Source organism: Oryctolagus cuniculus, chromosome 1 (assembly GCF_051225735.1).
Source record: "Oryctolagus cuniculus isolate XC-2025 breed Fujian yellow rabbit chromosome 1, ASM5122573v1, whole genome shotgun sequence".
NCBI classification, from domain to species: Eukaryota; Metazoa; Chordata; class Mammalia; order Lagomorpha; family Leporidae; genus Oryctolagus; species Oryctolagus cuniculus.
The window spans coordinates 162365006-162392155 of NC_142867.1; the positions used below are offsets into that span (position 1 = coordinate 162365006).

The 27150-nt window shown below is 44.8% G+C and overlaps 1 protein-coding gene across 4 annotated transcripts in view; it reads left to right on the plus strand.

Moving 5' to 3' along the window:
- DOCK8 (dedicator of cytokinesis 8) overlaps positions 1-27150 on the plus strand; it is a 253132-nt gene that overhangs the window by 98812 nt on the left and 127170 nt on the right. For all 4 annotated transcript variants that reach the window (XM_008256091.5, XM_008256100.5, XM_089337104.1 and 1 more), the window contains 8 exons: positions 2860-2945; positions 7701-7767; positions 10051-10200; positions 15685-15765; positions 16670-16829; positions 19393-19529; positions 20933-21026; positions 22445-22607. In XM_008256091.5, the coding sequence (XP_008254313.4) occupies positions 2860-2945; positions 7701-7767; positions 10051-10200; positions 15685-15765; positions 16670-16829; positions 19393-19529; positions 20933-21026; positions 22445-22607 (938 nt within the window). The remainder of the gene's footprint in view (positions 1-2859; positions 2946-7700; positions 7768-10050; positions 10201-15684; positions 15766-16669; positions 16830-19392; positions 19530-20932; positions 21027-22444; positions 22608-27150) is intronic.

A 27150-nucleotide genomic window follows, 5' to 3' on the forward strand; every position in this document is an offset into this window, starting at 1 on the left:
TTTGTTGGTTCACATAATGAAATAGCAGGTAGGCAAATGTGAAGGTGATGGGTGCATGCCACCCGCTGGGGAGACCTGGATGGAGTTCCTGGCTTCAGCCTGGCCTAGTCCTGGCTGTTGCAGGCATTGGGAGAGTGAAGCAGAGGACAGGAGCTCATTCTCTCTCTCTCTCTCTCTCTTACTTTAAAATAAAGAAATAAACAAATAAATAATTTTTGAAATGTGGAGTTGACCTTGTTGGGTCAGTAGATGGAAAGACATCATCTCTCTTGTCCTTTCTCTCTCTACCTCTCCCATTCCTTTATCCCCATCTTACTTATGTGCATGTATTTCCAAGCAAGATGAAAGCACCAGGTATCTACTTAAAGCTTCCCATTCTGTCTTTCTGCCTTTTTGGGAATTAGTTCCTATTTTAGATAGCTGTAAGGCTCCAGGCAATCTTACAGATTATCAGAGACTTGGGAAATACATGATCCACATGCAATATATAAACCTTGTTTGGATCCTGATTTAACAGACTAACTGTAAAAAAAAAAAAAAAAAAAACCAACAACTTTAGACTTTTAGGGGAAATTTGAAACTGACAAAATTTTTACTGGCAATAAGGAATCACTGTTGATGTTTTACAACTAATATTAACATTACTGTAGTGTGCTTTTAAACGTCCTCATCTTATGGAAATACTGTACTAACATGTTTACAGATGAGATTTATGGTATCCAGGAGCTTGCTTCTCAGGAATCTAGTCTCGGGTAGGGAGAGGTGGTAGTGCGAATGCAGAAGAAAGCTTGCTCGGCAGTTGCCATTGTTGAAGGTGATGGAATCGTGGTGGTCCATGCTTCTTTTATTAAAAGATTTATTTATTTATTTGAAATGCCGAGTTACAGAGAAGGAAAGGCAGAAGAAGAGGAAGAGAGAGAGAGAGAGAGAGAGAGAGAGAGAATGAATCTTCTGTCCGCTGGTTCACTCCCCAAATGGCCACAACAATCAGGGCTGGGCCAGGCCGAAGCCAGGAGCTTCCTCCAGGATTCCCACATGGGTGCAGGGGACCAAGCACTTGGGTCATCTTCCACTGCTTCCCCAGGCCATAGCACAGAGCTGGATCAAAAGTAGAGCAGCCAGGACTTGAACTGGTGCCCATATGGGATGCCGGCACTGCAGATGGCTGCTTAACCTGCTGTGCCACAACTCTGGCCACTGGTCCATTACTTCATTCTCTCTATTTTTGTATTTGTTTAAAATTTTGCAAATGAAAAGCTCTTTAAAAAGAGATCCCAAATTTTAGAATACAACCCAAAAATAGCCTTAGAAATACAAGAGTAGTTGTAAAATATGTCTTGAGGCTATTTTCAAATTAGAGGTTCTTCCCTTCCATTGCGTTTGTTGTGATTGCCCTGAAACTTCCAGCTTGCCCTGAGGGAGCTGAACTCACTGGAGACATCAGAACCCTGCCTCCTCTGGGAAACCCAGCAGTGCTACCCAGCAGGATGGCCAACTGCAAGTACAAGGACTAGAGCAGCAGTGAGTTTACCACTTCAGTGATTCCACCAACTGAGTACAAGTTGAGCAGGAAAGTGACTTTCCTACTATGTGTAAAAGTCTTACGCTCTCTGTGCAGTATCTTGTGGGACGCTTTCAGCATTTCCAGCCTAGGGGAAGACCACCAGACATGACCCTGTTCTTTGAACTCTTGGGAGCATCAGACCATTGGGTAGTGTTTGGACAACCTGCTTCAAGAGTGGGACTTAAAGTGCTCAAGAATTTGCAGGTTTGTCTTTGCATACATGAATATGCATGAGACATAGTCACAGTTTGTGTGTAAATGTTAAGGTCCCTGGGGCCGGTGCTGTGGTGTAATGGGTAAAGCTGCCACCTGCAGTGCTGGCATCCCATATGGGCACCAATTCGAGTCCTGGCTGCTCCACTTCTGATCCAGCTTTCTTCTGTGGTCTGGGAAAGCAGTAGAAGATGGCCTGAGTCCTTGAGGCCCTGCACCCACATGGGAGACCTGGAGGAATCTCTTGGCTTCTGGCTTCAGATCAGCGCAGCTCTGGCTGCTGCAGTCAATTGGGGAGTAAACCATCAGATGGAAGACCTCTCTCTTTCTCTCCCTCTCTCTCTCTCTTTCTCTTTTTCTCTCTCTCTCTTTGCCTCTCCTTCTCTCTGTGTGGAACTCTGACTTTCAAATAATAAATAAATAAATCTTTTATTTTTAAAATGTTAAGGTTCCTTTCATATTCCTCTGTCTTTAGTCTGTCTGGTAAGATAAGCAGGTATAGCTCTTAATTTTGTCATTATGAAGCTTTCCTTTTCTTAGCACTTTAGCAAGTTCCAGCTGGATATGTAAAGGTGGATCCCGTAAATTCAGCTCCAAATCTCTGTCATCTGTTTAGGAGAGCAGTGGAATGAGAAAGAGACTGTATCAAAGGATTGATGGCAAATAGCCTTAGGTGAACTCTTCTGACTCAAATTTCAAGTCTGAAACCCCTGTGTTTACTAAAGTCCTTGGCAGGAGAAATTTTCCGAGTATGTATTTAGAGCAGGCAAAGAAAAAACAGCCAACAATAGGTATAGGAATTTGTAATGCCATCTGGTGGATATTACTAAGCAGTGTGCATTTCCTTCCTTCCTCCCTCCCTCAGTCTTTGTTTGGGTTTCTGCAGTTGGTGCTGAGTTTGGAGGTTTGGGGGTTGGATGAGAAGTTCTCTGTAAAAGGCACAGTGTCGTTCTGCCACTAGAAATAAAGCAAATGCTTGTGGACTTGAGCCATGGAAGGTGCCTTCCTTCCCTGGGTTAACTCCAAATGGAATTCGTCATGGAAATTTATTAATGATGTCTTTGCAATGTGATTACTAATAGGAGGATGCTGTGGAAATACGTCCAGTACCAGAATGTCCTAAAGAACATATGGGCAACAGAATCCTGGTCAAGGTGCTGACTCTAAAGTAAGTATCAGCTAATACGGTCGTCAACACATTGATGCTTGTTTGGCCTCTAGATTGTATTCCTACCAAGCCTTTGACAGTCACCTCTCAACAACTGGGAAGAAGCACAGGTATCTGCCAAGGTTAGGTGTGTAAGGTGATGGCCAACGGGAAGAAAAGTGGCAGTAATCCAGTGGTGTGCTGGAATTGGCTCGTATGAACTCACAGGAGCTGACACTGCACTCCACTTCCATGTCTGGGTTCAGTAAAGTCACACTGGTAGCCTGGAATTGGTCATGATGAAAGTATTCACACATAGAAATCACCAAGCACTGTAGATGAGAGCCTTTTCTGCCCACAGACCTGTGTGTTAAACATTTGCCAGTACGCCATTGCTGAAACACTGATAAACGCAACTGAAACCCAGTCTCAGTGCAGGGGTCCGTGGGGAGTAGTGGGGACCGTAGCCAACTATGCAAGGGGGAATCCACTGTCCACTGCAACTGCCCAGCAGGCCCAGTTTTGTTCATTTTCTGATTTATTTAAGAGAAACTGGAAATTCGTATTTTTTAGCACAATTTCCCGATTACTTAAATATCTTCTCATTTCTTTTTCAACACCACACAACTCAAAACTTATGTCAGGAGTCTGGTTTCAACTAGTCAGTGATGTACTACATCTGCTTTGAAACACTTGTATATAAACTTCTTGACAGTGTACTTTTTTAGTTAAAAAGGGTCACATGCCCTCTGTGTATGTGTGTTAATTTTGTCCTTGCATATTAAAATAGGAGCTACGATGTGAAGCATGAACTGTACCCATCTAAATCCATTCTAGTATTGTCTTCCTGCAGTCTGATAAATTGTCTAGTGTAATTCCTGGAGTCTTTGCACACTGCTACTTTAGAGAATTAGTCCTTCCATTTGGTTACAGATTTTTTTGGAAGTACTAAAGTTGTAAATGTTCTATCTAGGCAAAAGCTCATAAGCATAACCTTTCTTTACATGCTACCGGGAGGGTCATCCATCTCTTGAAGTTAATTCATGGATCCCTTAATCAGCACCTGGTTTGCAATTAAGCATCTTCATTCTGGATTCAAGGCTGTATTTGAACCCTGAGAACCTCTTAACTTGTAAATGAGGTTGTCAGACTCTAGGTCTCTCTTCTGTGATCCTCAGAACTTAAGCTAGCGTGGTGACTCACAGCTACAGCGCTGACTGTGTGGTAGCCCTTCCTCTGGCTACTTTCACTAGTGGAGGTGTCAGGGCCTTTTGTCTCGTATCCAGAAATGAGTGGCCTACTCACCAGCTGTGCATCAAGTGATGGGCACAGAAAGGCCAAGCCCTGCACTTCCAGCCAAGCCGGAATTGGGAGCCTCCTAACCCATCAGCAGGAGGACTGAGCGGAAGTGGCCGTTCCCCTCTCATTGTTCATGGGCATCACTCACCGGGACAGGATGCACAGCCAGGCCACTTTTAGATGCAGTGAACTGTGCCATTTGGGATCGGAGGAATTTTCCCCTCTGATGTTTGTCACCCAGCCTTCTAGACCTTTCCAGTAAATAAATGCAGCTGTTCTCACAGGTGGGAAAACATGGCCCACTAAGATAGACTTGTTTTATAAACGAATAGTGGGGCCGGCGCCGCGGCTCACTAGGCTAATCCTCCGCCTAGCGGCGCCGGCACACCGGGTTCTAGTCCTGGTTGGGGCGCCGGATTCTGTCCCGGTTGCCCCTCTTCCAGGCCAGCCCTCTGCTGTGGCCCGGGAGTGCAGTGGAGGATGGCCCAGGTGCTTGGGCCCTGCACCCCATGGGAGACCAGGAAAAAGCACCTGGCTCCTGGCTCCTTCCATCGGATCAGCGCGGTGCGCCGGCCGCAGCGCGCCAGCCGTGGCGGCCATTGGAGGGTGAACCAACGGCAAAGGAAGACCTTTCTCTCTGTCTCTCTCTCTCACTGTCCACTCTGCCTGTAAAAAAAAAAAAATAAATAAATAAACGAATAGTGGCTTGGGTCTCTCTTAATCAGAAGTGTGAAGTGCAGTTTCTAATGACTTTTCCAACTGCCAAAGCAGAAATTAAGTAGCATTGACCATTTTATGCAGGGACCTTGGTCTGTTCAAGTGTCTTAAATAGTTCCTGCAGAATTTATACACCTGCAAGAGGAAAGAGGGATGGAAAAAAGGCCCTAGGTATAACTACCTTGAGTAAACTGGATACAATAAGCAAATTCTTACAGTAAATACTAAATATGAAAATATGAGTAGTAAAAATTTAGTGACAGTATCAGAGACACTTTTTTTTGCTGACCCTGATATGCAGAGTTATATTTATACTACAGATTCCAACAGCTAGAAAAAAATGTTTACTTTTGAGAAATAGGCAAAGCTTCATAGATGCAGAAAGAATTAATCTGATGCTAACTCTGCACATGTTTGTAGCAACAAGAAGAGGCTGACAACAAAGTATTTTTCTGTTTTGTGTTTTAGTGGGAGAAATCTTCTAATTTAAAATTTAACATAATCCTATGCAAAATAACCTCAGCTCAGAGGCATCTTCTGGGTGATGAGACTTCAGTGTGCAGGAACTTCCCGATGATAGACTTCAGTAGGTTCAGGTGGAGTCAAGAAACCTGAGTGCTGACAAACCACTCATCTGCCTCAAAATATGTGCTTTGGGGACTAAGCTTAGCAAAACACGAACAGAAAAAGCCTAGGTTCTGTGCTCAGAAAGGGGTTGGCTCAAAACCTGCATGTGCCACTTCCTAACTTTGTGGCCTTTGGCAGATTACTAAACCTCCCTGATCCCGTTTCTGCATGTATGGGGTGGGGATAAGATCTGAATTACACTGTTGTGAGCAGTATAGTAAAACACTTCATACACAATTTGCTCTGTTGAAAACGCATTATTTATTCATCCTCATTTTTCCCTCTGAACCACAGAGAACTTAACACTGGGTACCTACCTGAGTATAGCACATCAGTGTTCTGGCCCTGTGGGTGTCACACAGTTCAATCCATGTTGAGCCTGCTGGGCAGGAGCTGGTGAGCCCAGGCACTGTACAGGCCCAGGTGAATGTGCTGTTACCTAACAAGGGGAAGAATAATCATAGAAATCCTCAACACTCTTTGTGTATGGCAAAACTTGTAACAAAATCTACCATCTTAGCCATTTTTAATGGGCACTGCAGCGGCAGTAAGTCTGTTTTCATTGTGGTGCAATAGTTACCACCATCTGTCTCCAGAAATTTCTTTTCTTTGTTAAACTGCTAAACAACTGTTCCCCACTCCTTCCTTCTCCCACACACCAGCCCTTGGCAACTTCCATTCTACCTGTGCTAGGTATGTCATGTAAGTGGGATCATATAATATTGATGCTTTCATGCCTGGCTTATTTCACTTAACATGAGTTCTTCAATGTTGATCCGTGTATCAGAACAACTTTCCTTTTCAAGGCTGAATAATACTCCTCTGTGTGTGTGTGTGTGTGTGTGTGTATCATTGTTTCTTATCTGTTTTTCTGTCACTGAACACTTGTGTTGCTTCTGCCTTTTAGCTCATGTGAATAATGCTTGGTGCTGGTTTTTGTAAGTCTGTTCACACACATAAGCTTAAGTGGTGATTACAACAACCCTGGAAGATGGGAAGAGCAAATGCCGTTTCCTCGTTTTGCATATAAATAAATGGTACTGGGAAAAGTAGGTGACCTGATTAGGATCCCAGAATTAGCAGGTATGGGAAAGGAAACAGAGCCCAAATCTGCAGTGCCCTGTGTGTCTACTATTATTGCAAACTGCCTCATTTACAAATACACTGTTTGACCAACCAACCCTCTTGTCTAAGCTTCTTACATTCTGTCCAAATATTCTGCTAAAAGGTCCTCTTTAAAGACCAAGCTGTCCAGTGATGAGGCTATCCTCTGACACACACACTGAAACACAATGTGATGTGATTTGTGTGACATCTGGGGTAGGGGTGGTATGGGGCTTCTTTCCCAGTGCTCGCAATGGGCAGTGTCCCAGGTCATGGGTTGTTATGCTGAGAAACTTGGAAGATGGTCATGTATTCCAAGTGCACCTGTAACAGGTGCCAGGATTGTTCTGTGGGGATGTGTTCTTTTCAGACTCACTATGGTAGACTGTCAAGGGGAACTGGCATTGAGGGCCAACACGAGTTCTCCGCTTCCTAGCTCTCTTGGGGTCTAGGTACCTCCAGTGTTTCTCAGTTGTGCCCAACGTCCTCCCCCTTCTTCAACCAGCAGCTCTGCAGCAGAGGAGTTAGGAAGGGCCAGGCATTCATCCACATCGTGACCCCTTCTTCCTCTCATTGTTCTATTGTAAATCTAAGAAAAAAGCACCTGGATTTTTCTTTTCCTACTGTCAGAAATACCCCCGTCCATTAGAACTAGGTAACAGAGATTCCTATCCCAGAAGTAAAACCTAAGTAGGTGCCAAGAGAGATTGCACTGTCTGAAAACACGGCAGCTACAATGGTGGGTGCTTGTTTGGATCAGATCAGTGGCACGTTCAGCCCACCGTCTTGCAGTGCCACCAGCAAGCGTTTTGGGAAGAGGCACCATCCACCATGATTTAAAATAATAAGAAAATTTTCATGACTCTCCTGTATTTCTCCATTAATATTCCAGTGTTGTTCTCATGTGCATGGAGTTATTTGAAAATTTCTGGAAATGGTTTATGTTTTTAACCAGTGTGTAGATCTAGGCAGTGTCAGAAAATTCAAAATTATCGAAGTTAATACTATGTGGCTTTCTCCCTCTGGCAGATTTGAAATTGAAATTGAGCCCCTGTTTGCCAGCATTGCCCTCTATGATGTTAAAGAAAGGAAAAAGGTAAGAAAGCAAAAGTTCCCCTGTCCTTGAGGCACATGTAGTGGTCATGATTCTTTAGGCTTGCTTGCTTTTTAAATTTCACTTCTATGCAGCAAAAAACAAAAACAAAAACAAAAACAAAAAAACCACATCAGATTGAACAACAGATGTCCTTTTGATCACTTTTTCAATTTTTGAAGGAAAGGTCTAGGACTGTTTGTCATTTATATTCTTTGAAGAATCTTTAAGGGAAAGGCCTGCCAGATGTGGTGGCCTGTTTGAGCTAAAGAAATAGAGTGGTCAGCGTTTGGGGTTGTGTGTAAAACAAAACCATTTCAGTAGACTGTGGACAAGCATGACTGTGTACACAGGGCTTCCTCAGGTTGAGAACTTTCACTGGAGGTGAAAGGCATCTTGTGATGTAAAGACAGGCATTTGCCGCAGGATGAAGACTTCCTCAGATGTAGTGTGGTTTTCACCGAAAAGAATTCCGAGACCCAGAGGCTTCTCCATGACTGTCTTATGTTCAGTCATTTTGTAGTTTTGAGAGGAGGACAGTCTCAAAACGAGGGGTGGAGGACTCTTCTGCTGCTTTTTACCAGGGCCACTCGGTGTCTCTTGAGTATATACTAGTGACCACAGGTATTTCTACTAGCTGGGGTAGGTTAACCTCTAAAACAGCTCGATGCCCTGGTTCAGTGCTTTGAAACCATGGTTTTCAAATGGGAGCCTGCGGCAGGATCACCAGGAAGACTTGTGATGAAACGGATGGCTGGGACCCAACCAGGAGTTCCTGGTGCAGAAGTCTGGAGGGGATGAGAACGTGAATTTCTCAGTTTCCTGCTGGTGCTGAAGCTGCTGATCGGGGGACCACACGCCGGGGTGTCGGGGGCGCCAGGCCAGCAGTGCCTCTGCACCACTCAGCCATGCAGGAATTCAGGCTGCTATGGCTCCTGTGTGTTCAAGAAGTGCTTTCCCCAAATTGTTCTTCTCACTGCCATCGATGCCCTCCCCAGAGAAGGGGGAAGCTGGGTGGAGAAGGCCTGGGCGTTGGACACATCACTTCCGCTCACAGCTGAGTGGAGACAATGTAGCCTGATGATCAGTGCTACCTGCAAGGACAGCTGGCAAACAGCATCTGCCTGGCAGCCGCTTCTCACGGCCACTCTGCTGGTGAGGGAAGGGCAGAGTCCCACGCTGAGGCTCTTCAGTGACACTCAGGAAGCCCAGGAACACCGGTCGTGACACGCTCTTGCTCAGACTTCAGACTCTTGAGCGGATCCGCACAATCTAGAACAAGCTCTAGGTTCTAAGCCATGCCCTCATGGATACGACTCTGTCCCCTTTTCCCACTGCAGCCCAAGCAGGGTCAGACTGGACTAGTCACTGTTACCTGTGCTTAGTGCAGCTGTCCCAGCCTCTGAGATACTTAACTGAGCTGTATTCCCTCCCTGGTACACTGTCACCCTCCAGCTCTACCCATCAGAATCCCCTGCTAAGGATCCATCCATTGCCAGAGCCTCTTTACGAAATGCTTTCCTGGTCCCTGCAACTGGATGTGATCTCCCACTCCCTGGAACTTCCATAACACTCCTTTGGATGAACACAGCGACTCACATTTTGCTTTCAATTTTGCTTTTGTCATTCTCAAATGTATACTAATTGAGAAAAGAAGCAATGTCCTTGTACTGTTAAGAAATACAATAGGTTGGCCGGCGCCGCGGCTCACTAGGCTAATCCTCCGCCTAGCGGCGCCGGCACACCGGGTTCTAGTCCCGGTCGGGGCGCCGGATTCTGTCCCGGTTGCCCCTCTTCCAGGCCAGCCCTCTGCTGTGGCCAGGGAGTGCAGTGGAGGATGGCCCAGGTGCTTGGGCCCTGCACCCCATGGGAGACCAGGAAAAGCACCTGGCTCCTGGCTCCTGCCATCGGATCAGCGCGGTGCGCCGGCCGCAGCGCGCTGGCCGCGGCGGCCATTGGAGGGTGAACCAACGGCAAAAGGAAGACCTTTCTCTCTGTCTCTCTCTCACTGTCCACTCTGCCTGTCAAAAAAAAAAAAAAAAAAAAAATACGATAGGTTAACAAAAAATTAAAATGTTTCAAGGAACATCTCCTCAACGGTTCCAATTCATCTTAAAATAGTGACAAAACATTCATCCATTTTTCCAGTAGCCACTTGTCATAAACCGTACTTGTAGGTTTATTCCTTGGGTGAAAGTCCTTTTAGCTCTTTTGCTCTTTCTCAGACGTGTTTAGAATATGCATACAACAGGTCTCATTTATTTTCCCTTTGCTGCTCATTTACAGATCTCTGAAAATTTTCACTGTGACCTGAACTCCGACCAGTTCCGAGGGTTCCTGCGAGCCCACACGCCCTCTGTCGCCCCATCCAGTCAGGCGAGGGCTGCCGTCTTCTCGGTCACCTGCCCCTCCTCTGACGTCTACCTGGTGGTCAAGGTATTCACGCACAGTCTGGCTGCGCATTCTGATGTTGCTGTCGTTGTGTGGCTCCCAGCGCATGTTTGGGGCGAAAGGGATGTCAGGACACGGCCGTGTGCCCTCACTTTGTGTGCCTCTCAACTTGCTCCCTCTTCCCCTGCCAGTAGATTGGGTCGTGGATACTGCAGAAGACCACAAGTTCTTACAGTCACACAATCCTAGGTGTGAATCCTGGCTTTGCCACTTAGTAGCTGGGTGACCTTGGCAATGACCTCACCTTTCCGAGACTTCTTCTCCTCATCTGTAAGGTGGGGCTGATCACCCTGACCTCAGTAAGTTGTCCAGATGACGGGATGAAGCCTGGCACCTCACAGGAAAACGCCCTCGGCTCGGGGCTCTGGGCGGCTGCCATGGAGAAAGGAACAGGGTCTCTGCAGAGGAGCTTCCTTGCTATGTTCATGTTTTCTCTAGAGAGCTGCAGTTAAATGTTCCCAAGTCCAGGCTCTGACAGCTTGAGGGCTTACCCCTCCTTGTTACCATGTCTCGCTCACTGAGTGTGCCTGGCAAGATCAGAGTCTGTTCAGTGTAAGTAGAAGACCCTTTCTTTGCCTTGCTCTTTACACACATGCATACACACACATGGTGGGGGGGGGGCTTTTTCTACACCCTAGAATGATTGGTTAGAAGTTAGAAGCATTGTGGCTGGCATTGTGGTACAATGGGTTAAGCATTGTGGTGTAATGGGTTAAACCCATATGGAGTCCGGCTGCTCCACTTCAGATCCAGCTCCCTACTAATGCACCTGGGAAAGCAATGGGAGATGACCCCAGTGCTTGGGCCCCTGCACCCATGTGGGAGACCTGGATGAAGCTCCTGGCTCCTGATCAGCAGATGGAAGATATGTCTCTCTCTCCTCTTCCTCTTTCCCTCTCTCTCTTTCTTTATCTCTCTGCCTGTCAAATAAAATAAATATTTTAAAAAAAGTTACAAGCATTGGCTATTTTACCTACCTTATGCCAAATAAAGTCTCCTTAAGTCAGTATACCAAAATTGTAAAACAACACAAAGTCAAGTACATGATTCTGGAAACGCTTAGCCTTCCATGTTTGGGACATCTCTAGTTAGCACTGCGTTTTGCGTTTTGTGTCCATGGTGTCTCAGTGATACTCTCGTGGTAGTATTGTGTAGATCCTGAAGAATTCAGGTATTTTAGAGGTCACTCAACAGCTAGCAGGTGTGTTTCTATTCTGTCTTCCATTTTACAAAGATTGTGAGAGGTTATTACAGCTTGAAGAGAACTTACTGGAGTTATGGAAAGTACATAGCTAAAATTCTTCTGTGAAAAGGAAACCTCTGTTGCTGTTAAGTCCTTAATATGCATCATTTTCATTGCAGTGTTACTTAGACATATACAAAATTAGCTTAGCTGAAAGCTCACTTTGGTAGTCTTGTATTTAGATTCCTGTATCTCTGGCATCCTGGGAAACCAAAGAGACCCACGCTAGTTCTACAGCACTACATCTTATTTCAAACTCTGCTTCTCAGAGGGTGACTTCTGATGAATCAGAACTAATTTGCCAAATAACTGTGGTTGCCTGTTGGCTGCTACAACTTATTAATGTGTTCCCAAATTTTCAAATGTGTAAATGCATTCATTTAACAACAACAAACATACTCTAAATTTTCTGAATGTGGAGCCGATGTTGTAGCACAGTGAGTTATGACACTACAGTTTGAATCCCAACTGCTCCATTTCTGGTCCAGCTCCCTGCTAATACCCCTTGGAAAGCAGCAGAAGTGGCCCAAGTACTTGGGCCCTTGCTCTCTTGGCTCCTGTCCTTGGCCTGGCGAAGCTACAGTCATTGTGGCCATTTGGGAAGTCAAATAGTGGACAGAAAATCTATTTCTCTCTCTCTCTCTCTCTCTCTCTCTTTCTCTCTCTTTCTCTCTCTCTCTTTCTCTCTCTCTCTTTCTCTCTCTCTCTTTCTCTCTCTCTCTTTCTCTCTCTCTCTTTCTCTGTAACTCTGCCTTTCAAGTAAATATTTTTGTAAAAATTTTTCTGGATTTAATTGGGAAATTTAAATGTACACAGCACAGCAGTCTTTTACTTGCTCTCTTGTTTGTTTTTCTTAAACCATATGCTGTCATCATTGCTTCTTTTCCTTGAAATACTATATATAGTGGTGCTGTAATATTCTGCACATGCAGACAGATGCCGTTCAGTGAAGAAGAGCTTCTTTCCCTCTGGTCTGTGTTCCCAAACTGGAAACCAGGATTTTACCTGGGCTTTAGTAGAGTCACCTAGTTCATGTATTGCATGTAATATTTAGCTTTAAGGGATTATTTCAAACTGAAAGGTTTCATTGAAAGCTTTGTGAAGTAGGTAAAAGGATTTGTGTCATGATTAAGGAATGTGGAGTGAGAAAAGGAGTTTTAAAAACTGTTTACTAATGTACATGCCCGGCCTTGAACCTGCACCTTCCAAGAAGGTGAAGAAGGCGGCTTCCTCACCTTAAAAACCTCCCACATGGCTCTGAAGCGCTCCTCTGCCCTCCTCCCGCAGTGCGTCAGTCAGCCCTTCACCACTGTGCCCGACACCTGAGAGAATCCACTTAGGGAGGAAGCTTTTCCTTGCTCACAGGCTTTGAGGTTCTCAGTGCAAGTTCCAGTCTGTCGCCTGATGACAGGGTGGCTGGTTGACTATGTGCAGAGCAAGGATCACAGGGAGAGCCCGGAGAGACAGACAGAGTGCTGCTCTCTGCTTAAGCTGCCACACCCAGCTTTCTTGTGAGAACTGCCTTTGGAGGGCACACCCCCCGATGACCTAAAAACTTCCCTATAGCCTACCTCCTGGACTCCATAAATGGGTCAAGTCTCCATCCTTACTCAGTAACCACTAATGGCTAATCCTTAACCATTAACTTAAACTTGGGGGACCAAGCCTTCAACACATGGGTCTTTGAATGGCACCCAAACTAATTTCCAGACTGTAGCACATGGTCATAGAAAGCCCCTGCATTTCATTACCCATGCATCATGCAGGAACATACAATGGGCTCTCATGAAATACCTGATGGTCTCCTTGAATCTGGATTCTCCTGTTTCCAGATTCTGGGGCAGCGTCCTACACACTACTAGTGCATGACGCCAGTTAGCATGCTCTAACTGAAAGGTTCTTCATGTATTCATTGACTTTGAATTTATTCGACAGGCTCCTGACTATGAGCTTCAGGACACTAGGGACCATGTTTACTTTATCATTTTTGCCATTTTATCTCCCCAGCAGCTACCATGTAGATAGCACTCAGCAAATATTTTTTGAACAAATGAATGAGTGAATGACTGTTGACAGGAGTACTAGTCAGTGTCTTGTTCAAGTGCTGTGTGTCTGTGTTTTCAGTGTGGTGCATCCATGAGTGGAACCAACCTTCTCTTTACACTGTGGGCATGGAGTAAGGTTTTTAACTTCTTTTTTGAGAAGAGAGACTTCCTGGTTGGAGTAACATCTGGGGCTTCCCATGAAACATTCCTGCATCTGTAGAGTGTTCTGCTTTAAATCTGTGATGTCAGGGGCCAGCACTGTGGCATAGCACATAAAGCCGCTGCCTGCAGTGCCGACAGCCCATATGGGCACTGGTTCAAGTCCCGGCTGCTCCACTTCCTATCCAGCTCTCTGCTTTGGCCTTGGATAGCAGTGGAAGATGGCCCAAGTCCTTGGGCCCCTGCACCCACATGGGAGACCTGGAAGAATTTCCTGGCTCCTGTCTTCGGATCTGCACAGTTCCGGCCGTTGTGACCAACTGGGGAGTGAAGCAGCAGATGGAAGACCTCTCTCTCTCTCTCTACCTCTCCTTCTCTCTCTGTGTAACTCTAACTTTCAAATAATAAATAAATCTTAAAAAAAAAATCTATGATGCCTGAGGCGAGCATTTGCCACAGCAGTTAAGATGCCCATATCCCATATCATGAGTCCCAGGTTCAAGTCAGTTCTGCTTCCAATTCCAGCTTCCTGCTAATGCACACTGCAAGTGATGCTCAGGAGACTGCAGGTGATGCCTATGAACCTGAGTCCCTGCCACCTATGTGGAATTGAGTTCCAGGCTCCTGGCTTTGTCTTAGCCCAGCCCTGGTTGTTGTGGGCATTTGAGGAGTGAACGAACAGATGGAAGAGCTCTCTCTTTCTATTTGTCTTTCTCTCTTTGCCTTTCAAAGAAATGAGAATGAATGAATGAATGAATGAATGAATAGATAATAAATAAATAAAACCTGATAGTTATTAAGAATGTGTGCCAGAGCTGGTGTTGTGGAACAGTGGGTTAAGCCACTACCTGTGATGCTAGAATCCCACGTGAGTGCTGGTGTGAGGCCTAGTTACTCTACTGCTCATCCAGCTCCCTGCTAATGTGCCTAGGAAAGCAGTGGAAGATGGCCCAAGTACTCAGGCTCCTGTCACCCACATAGTAGACCAGTACAGAGTTCCAGGCTCCTGGCTTCAGCCCATCCCATACCCAGCCATTGTGGCATTTGGGAATTGAACCAGCAGATGGAAGTTCCCTCCCTCCCTCCCTCCCTCCCTCCCCCTCTCTCTCTCTAACTCTGCCTTCAAAATAAAAAAATAAATCTTAAAAATAAAAAGGCTGTTTGCCTGTGGAAAATGGTGACCCAGATTTCATCTTCATGGATTATCTCAACTAATCATACAAGCCAATGAAGCTAAATCCACTTGTTTTTGCCTTTAATATCTAAGTTGAATTAAATTTGGAGGAGACAGAGAGTTAGGAAATTTCAAATTTCTCCTTTTTTCACTTAAACATGGAGGCAGTTGGCCAGCCAGCTCTGTTATCTGATGCAGAATGGAAGGAGACACTTGTCAACAATAGCATTGTTCATATCCCAGCCAGTTAGCAAACTGCATGTCTCATGGCTTCTGAGTTTATTTCCAAGTCTGTTACATCCAGAGAAGCAACCCTAATATGAAAAGCAAGGGACACAATTACAGACAATTTATTGTGTTCATTTATTCATTTTGTGGAAGGTTCTAGTCCCAACCTGACTTTTACAGAGACCATATCTCTTTTTTACATTGTAAGCAATAATAAAGAAAATGAGCTTCTCACTTCCTACATATGTCTCATGGGTTTTGTTTTATAAAATAGCTTTTATTGCATTTTTATTATGGACATAATACATGTTTATTGTTTAAAAATAGAAACTACACGTAAGCAGAAGGAAGAAAATAAAAATCACATATTACCCCATCATGCAAAGATAATTACTGTTAACATATGCTATGTATCCATTATCCTTTTAATATGCCTCAATAATTTTGTTTTACAAAACTGTATATTGCACTGTACATATTAATTTTTACAATCAAATAACACATATTGTGGACATCCTATGTCATGAAATACTGCCACTAACATGATTTTGGGGATTGCAAAGATGTCATTATATGAATGTAATTATTGTGCTGTCTTTTAATATTTTGTTTGTTGGTAGATTGAAAAAGTCCTTCAGCAAGGAGAGATTGGAGAATGTGCAGAACCCTACATGGTTATCAAAGAAAGTGATGGTGGAAAGGTAGGATCATTTGAGTGTTGTTAAGTGGTGTCATCTTAGAATAAGCAGAGATTTTCAAAAATGTCCCACAAAATAGCTCATGTGGTTTAATCTGTAATATGTCTGCATTTCAAACACACAAAAAATGTATTTAAGCAAAATAAAGGGAAACTGGCCATCAGTGATAAAAGAAATCGCTCGTGATGGTCTACACCAGTGTGTGACTGTCAGATTTGGCCGGAAGGTCTGACCCAGCTGATATGACCCTTACAAACCGAGGGGTGCCAGAGCTCCATCGACCCCTGCCAGCAGCACAGGCTGCCGTCCCTTTCTGTCCTGGGGCTGGGAATCGGCTCTGACTGCTGCACCTCAGAAAGTAATTAGCACAGTGTAAGTACCAAGTCATGAAAAGCACATCTGCTCAGCACCATTTTGCAAAGGTTCTCAATATGACTTTAAAATCACAACCTTTCTGGACTACGACTTCCCTAAGCTGTGTCCTGCTATAGACTCAATATTTTTGTTTCTTTAAATTTGCCACTTAGTGTGAACTCAGAACACCTTGGAAGTGTGGTCAACCTTATAAGGAAATTGTTAAGATTCGTTCATAGATCTTTATGGAGTCTTCCCAGATGATAGACTGAACTTTTTGTCCTGGTTTTCTTTCATGAAAATCCAAGTCATGCACCTAGACCCAAAAGCAGTCCTTGTGGATTGGCTGGTGTAGCAAGCTGTGGACACGTTAGTGGCCTTTCTTTAAACTCTTGCTTCTTAGACTCTACTTTCTTATCAGCTGGCCTTGCGGCCTGAATTGAATCATTTTCCTACAGACTCAGATGGCTATCGCATGCATGTCCGAGGGTCCTGCCTGGTGCTGATGCCTTATTGTCTGTTTTGCCTCCTTCTCTTTTCCATTTTCCTCTAGAGTAAAGAAAAGATTGAAAAGCTGAAACTTCAAGCTGAATCCTTCTGCCAGCGCTTGGGGAAATACCGGATGCCCTTTGCCTGGGCTCCCATCAGCTTAGCAAGCTTCTTCAATGTCTCCACCCTCGACAGGGAGGCAGCTGATGTGGAACCCGTGGTTGGTAAGATTTCCATCTGCAGTGGGAAGGGGAGGGCTCCCCAGTTTGCCAACCCTGAGGTCAGAGGCATATGAGTGGGGTTTGGGGTGTGATAAGGTGTGGGGAGTGGGAGGGAGGAAAGAGATAAACAGGACGGAAAACTATCATGGCTGAATTTCATGTGCTTCATTGGACAGTGGTCCCCAAAATGATTACCATGACAATTTGTGGAGCTTAAATGTGCTCTTATAATAAGACTTTTGATTGGGATTTTCTGGATGGTTCGACTCTAAAAAGTTAATTTGCAGTAGCCATCCTCTGCCCCCGCCCCTGTAACTTTCTTAAAAATAAGAGGAAAATGTGATAACCTTGTGTCAAACAAAGACATCGTGGTTGTCTCTTAAACATACAGGGAAGCCACTGTTTATTTGGTTTTTTTTTTAATGATTTTATTTATGTATTTATTTGGGAAAGTCAGAGATACACAGAGAGAGGAGAGGCAGAGAGAGAGAGAGAAAGAGAGAATCTTTCATCCTCTGGTTCACTCCCCAGATAGCTGCAACAGCCAAAGCTGTGCTGATTCTAAGCCAGGAGCCAGGAGCTTCCTTCAGGTCCCCTACATGAGTGCAGGGGCCCAAGGCCCCAGGCCATCCTCCCCTGCCCTTCCATGCCCTCCCATGCCATAGCAGGGAGCTTGATCGGAAGTGGAGCAGCTGGGACTCAAACTGGCGTCCATATGGGATACCAGCACTGCAGTCAGTGGCTTTACCCACTGCTTCACAGTGCAGGTCCCTGGGAAGGCACTGTTACAAAGGCTTCCTAAAGCTGCACTCAGGATTCTCAACAAAATTGCCTGTCTCTTAAAGTTTAGTTTTCCAAATGTGATAGAAAAATAGGCGCTTGGGGCAGGCACTTGGCACAGTGGTGAAGACACTGCTTGGGACACCCACATTCCAGATCAGAGTGCCTGGGTTCGAGTCTTGACTCTGCTGTCAGTTGTAGTTTCCTGCTAATGTGGGTCCCGGAAGGAAGGAGACGATGGCTTGAGTGCTTGTGTCCCTGCCACCCACATGGGAGACCAGCTTATGTTCTGGCTCCTGACTTTGGCCTGATCCAACCCTTGGCTGTTGTGGGCATTTGGGGAGTGAACCAATAGCTGGAAGAGCCTCTCTCTCTGTCTCTCTCTCTCCCCCCACCTTTCAAATAAAATGAAAATAAATGAATTATTTGTTAAAGTAAAAACAGATGTCAAAAGAATAGTTATTGTTCAATTCAGCATATTTCTGTTTCCTATCACCTCACCCTCGGCTAAGTCATGAATTTTAACTGTCCAAGTGGGTTAGAACTTTCAGATAGACCCACCCCAACCACCTGTAGCAGGATTTTTGTTTCCCCAAGCGCCTTTGTACCCAGCTAATATTTAAGTCCGTGTTCACAGTTCTCATGCATTCCTTAGCTCTGCCGCTTGTGAAATGTTGCCTTTAGCAACAACTAGAGGAAAGGGTATTGTGTTATTGCTGCTACTGTTCTGCAGTTCTTACTTCATAATTACTGGTCAGAACTCCAGGGTTATTTCTGGCTTGTCAATAACAAACTTCATTGCATCTGGCCCTCCATGCCACAAATCTTTGTTAACACCATCTTCATGTAGACCCAAGTGGCCTTAGTTGAAAGCTATGTTTGGGGCTAAAAAGGCCCTATAAACTGGGTGATTCAGGCATAGGACTTGCTGAGGCCTCAGTCAGCTCTAGGTCAAGGATAAATTAACGTGACCACAGAAGCTGATTCTTAAAAAGCAGTCATAGATACAGAACGTTATACTGAGGCAGCATGCAAGCTTAAGTGGGTAGGTAGGAAGAAGTTCTAATTCAGCATGATAGTGCAAATGAAGGTTAAGACAACAATCAAAGACAGGAATCTGTCAAGGTTCTAAGCAATCTGAGTGTTCACACCAGAACTCTGCATTTTGCAATATAAAAGCATCAAGGTCCTCACGTGAATCCTAGAAGGGGATGAGAAATAACTAAGCAGAGGATCAGGGTCCCAGCCCCGGTTTGGGTGTCATTTAGGCAGGTCAGCTAAGGCAGAAACTAGGTTTTGCTGCCTCGTCCACACAACCAGAGCAGACGAAAGCCAGGATTCAGAGAGTACACAGGCTGGCCCTTGCATGTTTAGGTCACAATCCCAAATGCCTTCAAGGGCTTCTCAGTACATGCCTCTCCCAGTGGAATGCAAATGTAAAAATAACAAAAGCAAACACTGTGCTGACTAAATAAAGCTTTTCAGGAGACCATGGTCTGACTGTAGCTCTGGGCTCTTGCTGAGTGGCATCTGCCTACCCTGGGCTCCAGGTGGGAGGGACGACCCACTCGGGCTTCTCTACTCTGTGGTCAGGTGAGGACTGTGGATTCCCACAGGGGATTAAGAAAGGGGTCAGAGGAGGGAAGTTTTCCTTCAAAACAAGGATGGCCGTGTTCAGTGTTCTTGTGCAATGACTTTAAAAAGATCTTACAGGTGGTTAAGTTAATAATTGCTGTGTATTCCAAGAGAAACGCATATTTTAGAATATCAATTATTTACTTTAAAGGAAGAAGCTCTGTGGGTGAGCGGAGGACTTTGTCCCAAACTAGAAGACTTTCTGAAAGAGCCCTCTCCTTGGAGGAAAATGGGGTTGGATCCAACTTCAAAACCACCACCATGACTGTTAACAACTTTTTCAAGCAGGTATTTGTCTGTGTCACAGAGTGTCTGGATTTGTCCTCATGTGTAGCACTTAAGAAAGCAAGTTAGCTCGCCTCATCTCAATTCAGTTACCTACCAAACAGTAATACGGACACCTGCTTCGTGTGGCTGCTGGGACAGCTGGACATGAGGCATTTAAGAGTGCCTAGGATACAGTAAGGGCTCAAGTAGTGTAGCTGTGCTCATTGAGAGAAGGATTGGTCCCCATTAATACTAGCTGTCTGATGAACTATTTTGATGGAGTAATTGACAAGGCTGTGACTGAGAGGTCGTTTCCTGCGAGTCTCAGGTGTCCTGGCAAGGCTTTGTCCTCACTCTGCTCCCTGTGCAGCCCTTCCATGGAGCCTGCTTGAGGGTGACCATTCCAGGTAGCTCAGTAAGCATTGTCACTATCTGAAAATGAAAAACCTTTCTAGAGTTGTCAGATGCATACGGACAGAAAGTAGAATGATGATTGCTAGGACCTGTGGGAAATGGGGAAAGGAGTTGTTGTTTAAGGGGTATAGAGTTTCAGACTTTTTTTACAGGATGAAAATGTTCTGAGACTGGGTGTACAACAGTGTGAACATCCTTAACACAACTGAGCCATGTACTGAGAAATGGTTCAGATGATGCTAAAATTTTATTGTATTTGTGTTTTACCTCAATTAAAAAAAAAAAACAAACCTTGACTTAGACTGAATTTGACCCTGTTTTGGAAAATTTTCCTTAGCTTAAACAGTATAGGGCATGTAAAAGGGTTGCATTAACAAACTGAAATGCACCATGCCATAGAACAGAAGTAGGAAGGGACTGTGAGGGTTTCTCTTCAGGGTACACTGCTTCCTGATTGTATTCCCCTGGGGCCAGGTAGTTGACCAGGTCTGACTTTTCTTACTGGGAGTAAGACATATCTTCCTACTTACATCCCTGGCTTGTTAGGAGGAGGAGAGATAGTGCATTTGGGTCCTCTGGCAGACTGCTGGGCACACGGAGGGGAGAGTTTATGTTTAACCTGTCCACCCAAGACAAGTATGAAGAAAATGAGGTGGGGATGATGGAACGATGCATTCCCCATGGTCAAGTCCCCAGTGAAGAAAGTGAAGTCTGTACTGCCCCAGGGTGGTGGCAGTGGGGGGCTAGCATCAGGGGGTTGGAGGTGGGGGAGAGAACTTTGGCATAGATTCCTGAGGGTCAAACAGAGCCCTCTGAGGCATTGGAAGCCCCATCCTGGAAGGACTGACAAGAAGCTGTTTAAGAAGGGATGCTGGACAAGAGGTGGCACTAAATGACTCAGGAGTTGCCTTTTTTGAAAGACTTGTGAAAATCAAGATTACAGGTAAAAATCTTCCCGGAAACCGGAGTCAGTGGCAGCTGTGCACTCACCCTGACGTTTCTCCTTGCAGGAGGGAGATCGTCTCAGTGACGAAGACTTATTCAAGTTTTTAGCGGACTACAAAAGATCCTCATCCTTACAGAGAAGAGTCAAGTCCATCCCAGGTATCCTTGGCTTCTCTTTATCCCTGTTAGCTGTGCCCAGTTCATTTAAGATCAGGCACATGATTTGGCTAATGCTAGAATTCATAAAATCATGTTTGCCAAATAAAAGGAGGGATTTTGCATTAGGAGTTAAGAATGTGGGAGCAGGCATTTGGCCCAGTGGTTAGGATGTTTCTTGAGGCACCTGCATCCCAGAATGGAGTGCCTGGATTCTAGTCCCAGCTCTGCTCCCTATTCCAGCTTCCTGATATTTTGCGTCCTCAGAGACAGCAGGTGATGGATGGCTCAAATACTTGGGTCCCTGCTACCCGTATGGAAGAACTGGATTGAGTTCTGGGCTCCAAGTTTTGACCTGGCCTAGCCTTGACTGTTCAGTGTATTTGGGAAGTCAATCAACAGGTGGGAAATCTCTGGGTCTCTGTCTCTCTACCTATCAATAAAATTAACTAAATAAATAAATAAATAACAGAGTTAAGAATCTGAATTGGTCTATATTTTTGGCCAGTCCCTAGATGTTTTATATTTTTCTTAAAGGATTGCTTCTATAAGCATTGTATTTCAGACATGGTTTCTCAGATTTTCAGCTAATTGCACAGATCAGCCCCTTTATCAAATAAAATATTACATGGAGCCCCTTACTATAAGAAGACTGAATGTGGGGCCAGTGCTGTGGTATAGTGGGCTAAGTATCAGCCCGTGGTGCCGGCATCCCATATGGGTACTGGTTCAAGTCCCAGATGCTCCACTTCCTATCCAGCTCTCTGCTATGGCCTGGGAAAGCAGTGGAGGATGGCCCAAGTGCTTGGGTCCCTGCACCTGTGTGGGAGACCCAGAAGAAGCTCCTGGCTCCTAGCTTCAGATTGGTGTGGCTCTGGCCATTGTAGCCATTTGGGGAGTGAATGAGCAGATGGAAGACCTCTCTCTCTGTCCCCCCCACCCCAGTCTGTAACTCTATCTCTCAAAGAAATATATAAAATATAAAGAATACGAGTGAATGTGAGAAGTTCTGGTAGAAGGTGAAGGCACCCTCCTCGTCCTCAGCCACCCAGCCCCTGCGGTCCTTCTGCTGCATTCCAGGTCCCAGGGAGAACCGCCCATCAATGCTTCCTGCAAGGCAGGGCAGTTACTTCCCTGAGTGTACTGTTGTAGTGCAGTAGCTCTGGGAGGAACATCAGAGACCTTCAAATCCATTCCTACTCACTTTACAATTGCTTGCTTTTTATGGTGTAGAAACCAGGTCTTGAAAGTCATCATGACATTGTTTTCTCAAACTATTGGAAACCAGCTGAGAACTCCCGAACTCTCGCTCTCACTCTCTATCCCTTGTTCCATACAAGAGGTGCGGTACTGAAGTGCTTCTTGGCTCCATCAGAACATGACGAGTTCTTTGCTAACACGATCCTGTCTGCTCTTTGAAGGCTTGCTCAGACTGGAGGTATCGCCAGCTCCAGAGACTATCAGCTGCTGCCTGACTCCTGAGATGTTGCCCGTGAAACCCTTCCCTGAAAACCGGACACGTCCACACAAAGAGATTTTGGAATTTCCAATCCGAGAAGTATATGTCCCTCATACTGTGTACAGGTAAAAAAAAAAAAGAAAAAGAAAAAGAAAAAAAAGACAAGACTCAGGCTCTTGGAAAACTGTTGAACTTGCATTCTGCTTGGGTAATGTTTTCATTGTCTTTCAACCCATCTTCCTAAGTTCAGGGGAAAGTGAAATGTAATGTTTATGTAGCTGTGGACAGTTGGTGGATCTTCTGCTAATGCCTTATCTAATTACCTTTAATAAGAAAATGGTTATTTAATCATAATTCTAATTGAGGATTATAATTGATTCCTAGTCGATACTTTGGCTTTCCTCTGTGCTTTAAGACATACAAGGAAAAGAGCAGTATGACCAGATGTCCTATGAGTCTTAAAGAGAGGTCTCTAGCTCAGGACCCGCTCTGTCCAGTAGAATGTATAGCGACAGAAATGTTCTGTAGGCTTGCCACCCGACGTAGTAGCCACTAGCCCATGAGCCATTCAGTACTTGAAATTCGGCTACTGCCATGGAGGAACAAATGATTTAATCATACTTAACTTTATTTAAATGTAAGTAATTCAGTTAGCAGCATGTGGCTGGGAGCTATTATGCTGGACAGCAGTGAGCTGGACACTCAAGGTCTGAAAGGCTGGGCTGGCTCTGGTTCTTAAAATTGCCACCTGGCCCTTCGCGGGTGCTCGGAATGGTGCTGTCCACACCTCACTGCCAATGGCAGAGCTGCTCAAATTCTTTATTTTCTATTTTGAGCAGGGTTTTTGAAATTCAGTAAAGAATAACAAGTATTTTTCCACCATCCAGAGATGAGATTTTATTGTTTTGCATATTTTATATGAAATGTATAAACTCATACTGATAAGTGATGTACAGTCATAGACTTCTCGCCTTCAAGTTATTACTGGTTTCCTGAATTTATATGTGTCCTTTTTTCCATTTTGTTTGGTTTTACACACACACACACACACACGCACACACAAGGTACGTGTGGGATATATATCTATGAATACTTAATGTTAATCTTTATATTCACTTAAAATTTACGTAATGGATTCACACTATGTATTATGCACTTTGCTTTTTCTCATTCTGCAGTATGAATTTTTCCTTGTATATTGTTTGACTATTCCTATGCAGTCACGGATTTTATTGTTTTAATGCACTAAATTGAGTTGCAGTCATTATTCATTTTAGTTACTCATATTCTTACCAATGTAACCACTGGGAACTTCTGGGGAGCTTGTCTTTTAAAAATATTAACCCATTTATTAAAATACTAAATATATAATATTATTAAATATGTAATAGATATAACATATTTATTAATAGATTAAATATAATTTAGTTCTCAGAGCATGAAATTGTTCATGTTAACTGCTATATAGTATTCCTTCATGTGAAGAGGCCATGCTTTATTTATCCATCTTATTCCTGACACACATGTTGCACATGTCTTCAGTTCTCAGCTCTTAAACACACTGTGCAGAGGGTTTCTCTTGTCTGTGTACTGTGTTAAAGTTTTCCTAAGGAATAAGCCCCAAAGTGAAATCACTGGGTCACAAATGAGACACACTTTCAGTATTCATACTTTTTCCCCAAATTGTACCAGTTTGCTGTCCTGCCCGCAGTGTAAAAGAGTTACCCTCACCCGGTTCTTTACCCACGCTTTCCATTACGATGTATGTGGGACTAACATCAAGAGAGCTTTGGAGCTTACCTGATCCAGGGACCCCACCCCCACATTTCCAGATTTGCAAAGCTGGGGACCAGAGAGAACAAGTGAATGGTTCGTGGCTGTGAATACATATACATGTTATATATATAGTGAGAGAAGCGGACGGCCATGAAGGACTTAGAGGCAGACCTCTTCCCTTCACAGTTGTGACATGCACACTTACCTCTCTGCTTATCCCTTCCTGAAACAGCTCTTTTTTTTTTTTTTTTTTTTTTTTTTTTTTTTTTTTTTTGGACAGGCAGAGTGGATAGTGAGAGAGAGAGACAGAGAGAAAGGTCTTCCTTTGCTGTCGTTTCACCCTCCAATGGCCGCCGCGGCCGGCATGCTGTGGCCAGCGCACCGCGCTGATCCGATGGCAGGAGCCAGGTGCTTCTCCTGGTCTCCCATGGGGTGCAGGGCCCAAGCACTTGGGCCATCCTCCACTGCACTCCCTGGCCACACCAGAGAGCTGGCCTGGAAGAGGGGCAACCGGGACAGAATCCGGCACCCCGACCGGGACTAGAACCCGGTGTGCTGGCACCGCAAGGTGGAGGATTAGCCTAATGAGCCGCGGCAACGGCCCAACAGCTCTTCTTTTAAAAACCTTTTTATTTATTTTCATTTTATTTATTTATTTTTTTTATTTGAAAGAGATGGAGAGAGATCATCCACCTGCTAATTTACTCCCCAAATGCCTACAACAGTCAGGGCTGGGCCGGGCCAAAGCCAGGAACCAGGAACCCAGTCCAGGTCTCCCCTGGAGGTGGCAGGGTCCCAGGTAGTTGAGACATCAATTGCTGCCTCCCGAGAGTGTGTTAGCAGGAAGCTGGATCCGAAGCAGAGGAGCTGGGACTCAAACCAGGCTCTGATAGGGGTGTGAACCTAACTGCTGCGCTGAACGCCTACTCCACAGCTCTTCTTTTCTGTTCTCATTCCTGACATCAGTAGTCCCCAAGTCTTCCCGCTAGATTTCACAAGCATTCCTAGGATGCAATCATTTCAATTCTCCATTCTCCAGAGGAAGAAGGGATGAAACTGTTTGCCTATAGACGCTGTGTTTGTAGCTTTTTAGAACCCTTATTATCTAGATGGGGGTGGGGGGAATGCTTGTGGCATTGGAATAAACTTGCACCAAATGAAATCAATGGTTATTCACCTTCCCCTCAGCATTTACTCACCCATGGGAGTCATTTACAACTCTATTCACTCCTAGCTGCCAATATTATCCCTTAATTACATCACAGTGGGACTTCGAATGCATTAGTGCGCTGAGTGATTCAGAGGTGTAGGAGTGCTGAGGACAAGTCTGGACGGATTACTGTGGACGCCAGGTCACATCCCAAGAAGGGAACCTGCAGCCACAGAGGGAATATTCTTGAGCTGTACTGGACTCCTCAGAAATGCCAAGGTCATCCCATTTGAAACCAGGTTTTTGCTCTTGAGAATCATAGCAGATACCTCCCGGTGGGCTGATGCAGCTTCCCTTGGCTCCCAGGCCAGCATACTTTATAGTTTGATTAAGGAAAGGGAGCTGTGATGAACTGGATTCAGAATCACCACATGAAAACTTGGGAATTTAGAGAGCACTGTGTCTGAATCTCTATTTTTATATTTTTGGTGTGTCTTCTCTAGTCCTGACATGCCTTTTTTTTTTTTTTTAAGATTTATTTATTTGAAAGAGTTACACAGAGGGAGGAGAGGCAGAGAGAAAGAGAAAGGTCTTCCATCCATTGGTTCACTCCCCAATTGGCTGCGACAGCCAGAGCTGTGCTGATCCGAAGCCAGGAGCCAGGAGCTTCTTCTGGGTCTCCCACACGGGAGCAGGGGCGCAAAGACTTGGGCCACCTCTGCTGCTTTCCCAGGCCATAGCAGAGAGCTGGATTGGAAGTGGAGCAGCCGGGTCACGAACCGGTGCCCACATGGGATGCTGGCACTTTAGGTCAGGGCGTTAACCTTCTGTGCCACAGCACCAACCCCCACCTGACATGCTTTATAATGGTTATAAACCAGTCCCAGTGAATTCTCCATTTTCCTATACCTCCATTCCTGGTCACAAGTGGAAATGGTGAGAAGCCAGGTCTGAACACTAGGGAGAATTAGGAAGTGGACCAGGTTTGATTTGGGTGACTTCATTTCTGTCAATTTTCCCCTCTTTTTATTACTTGCCATCTCCCTCTACCTCAGGAAACTCGCAAGCTCCTGGCTTTTCTCTCACTATAAATAAAAGCCTCTTTAAGGGAAGACTGCTAAACTCATTGCTTTGTGGAATCAATAACAGGTATGGTGTAAAACCTCACCTCTCCCAGGAGTATTATAATTTTAGGGGGTACAGCTGATCCTATTTCTTTTGGAAAAGTTTTCCTTTGACTTAACTCAGGAGTTCTGGATGCCATGCTGAGGGTTTGGCATTAGGGTAACTTTCCCTGTTGACACTGCTTTTTCTGTGCTACTAACGCTGGTCACAGCTGCCTTTCCTTCAGGAAATCAAATAAATACAAATGAAGATTTAAGTGCCGATGACTTACATGAATTTGAAGTATGGCTTGACATATAAGATATTCATGTACCAGGAACACGTGGAGACCACATCTGTTGGGCCAATGAATGCCCGCACTGACAAAGCCAGCATTTGAATCTCAAGCTAGTGTATTTTTAACAAGTTGGAAAGCTCCCTTGGGTGCAGGGAAACATCACCTGGTTCTAATGGCAGATGTGTGGCCGAGCGTGAGTCAAGGGCAGAGTCACAGGTTTCAGGAAGCTAATATTGTGAGAGTTCCAGTTCATCTCCATAAGAGTAGAATTCAGGTTAGCTATACCTGTACCTGCCAGAGACCTCAAGTAGAGTTGGCTTGAGATGGGCTCAAATTGCCA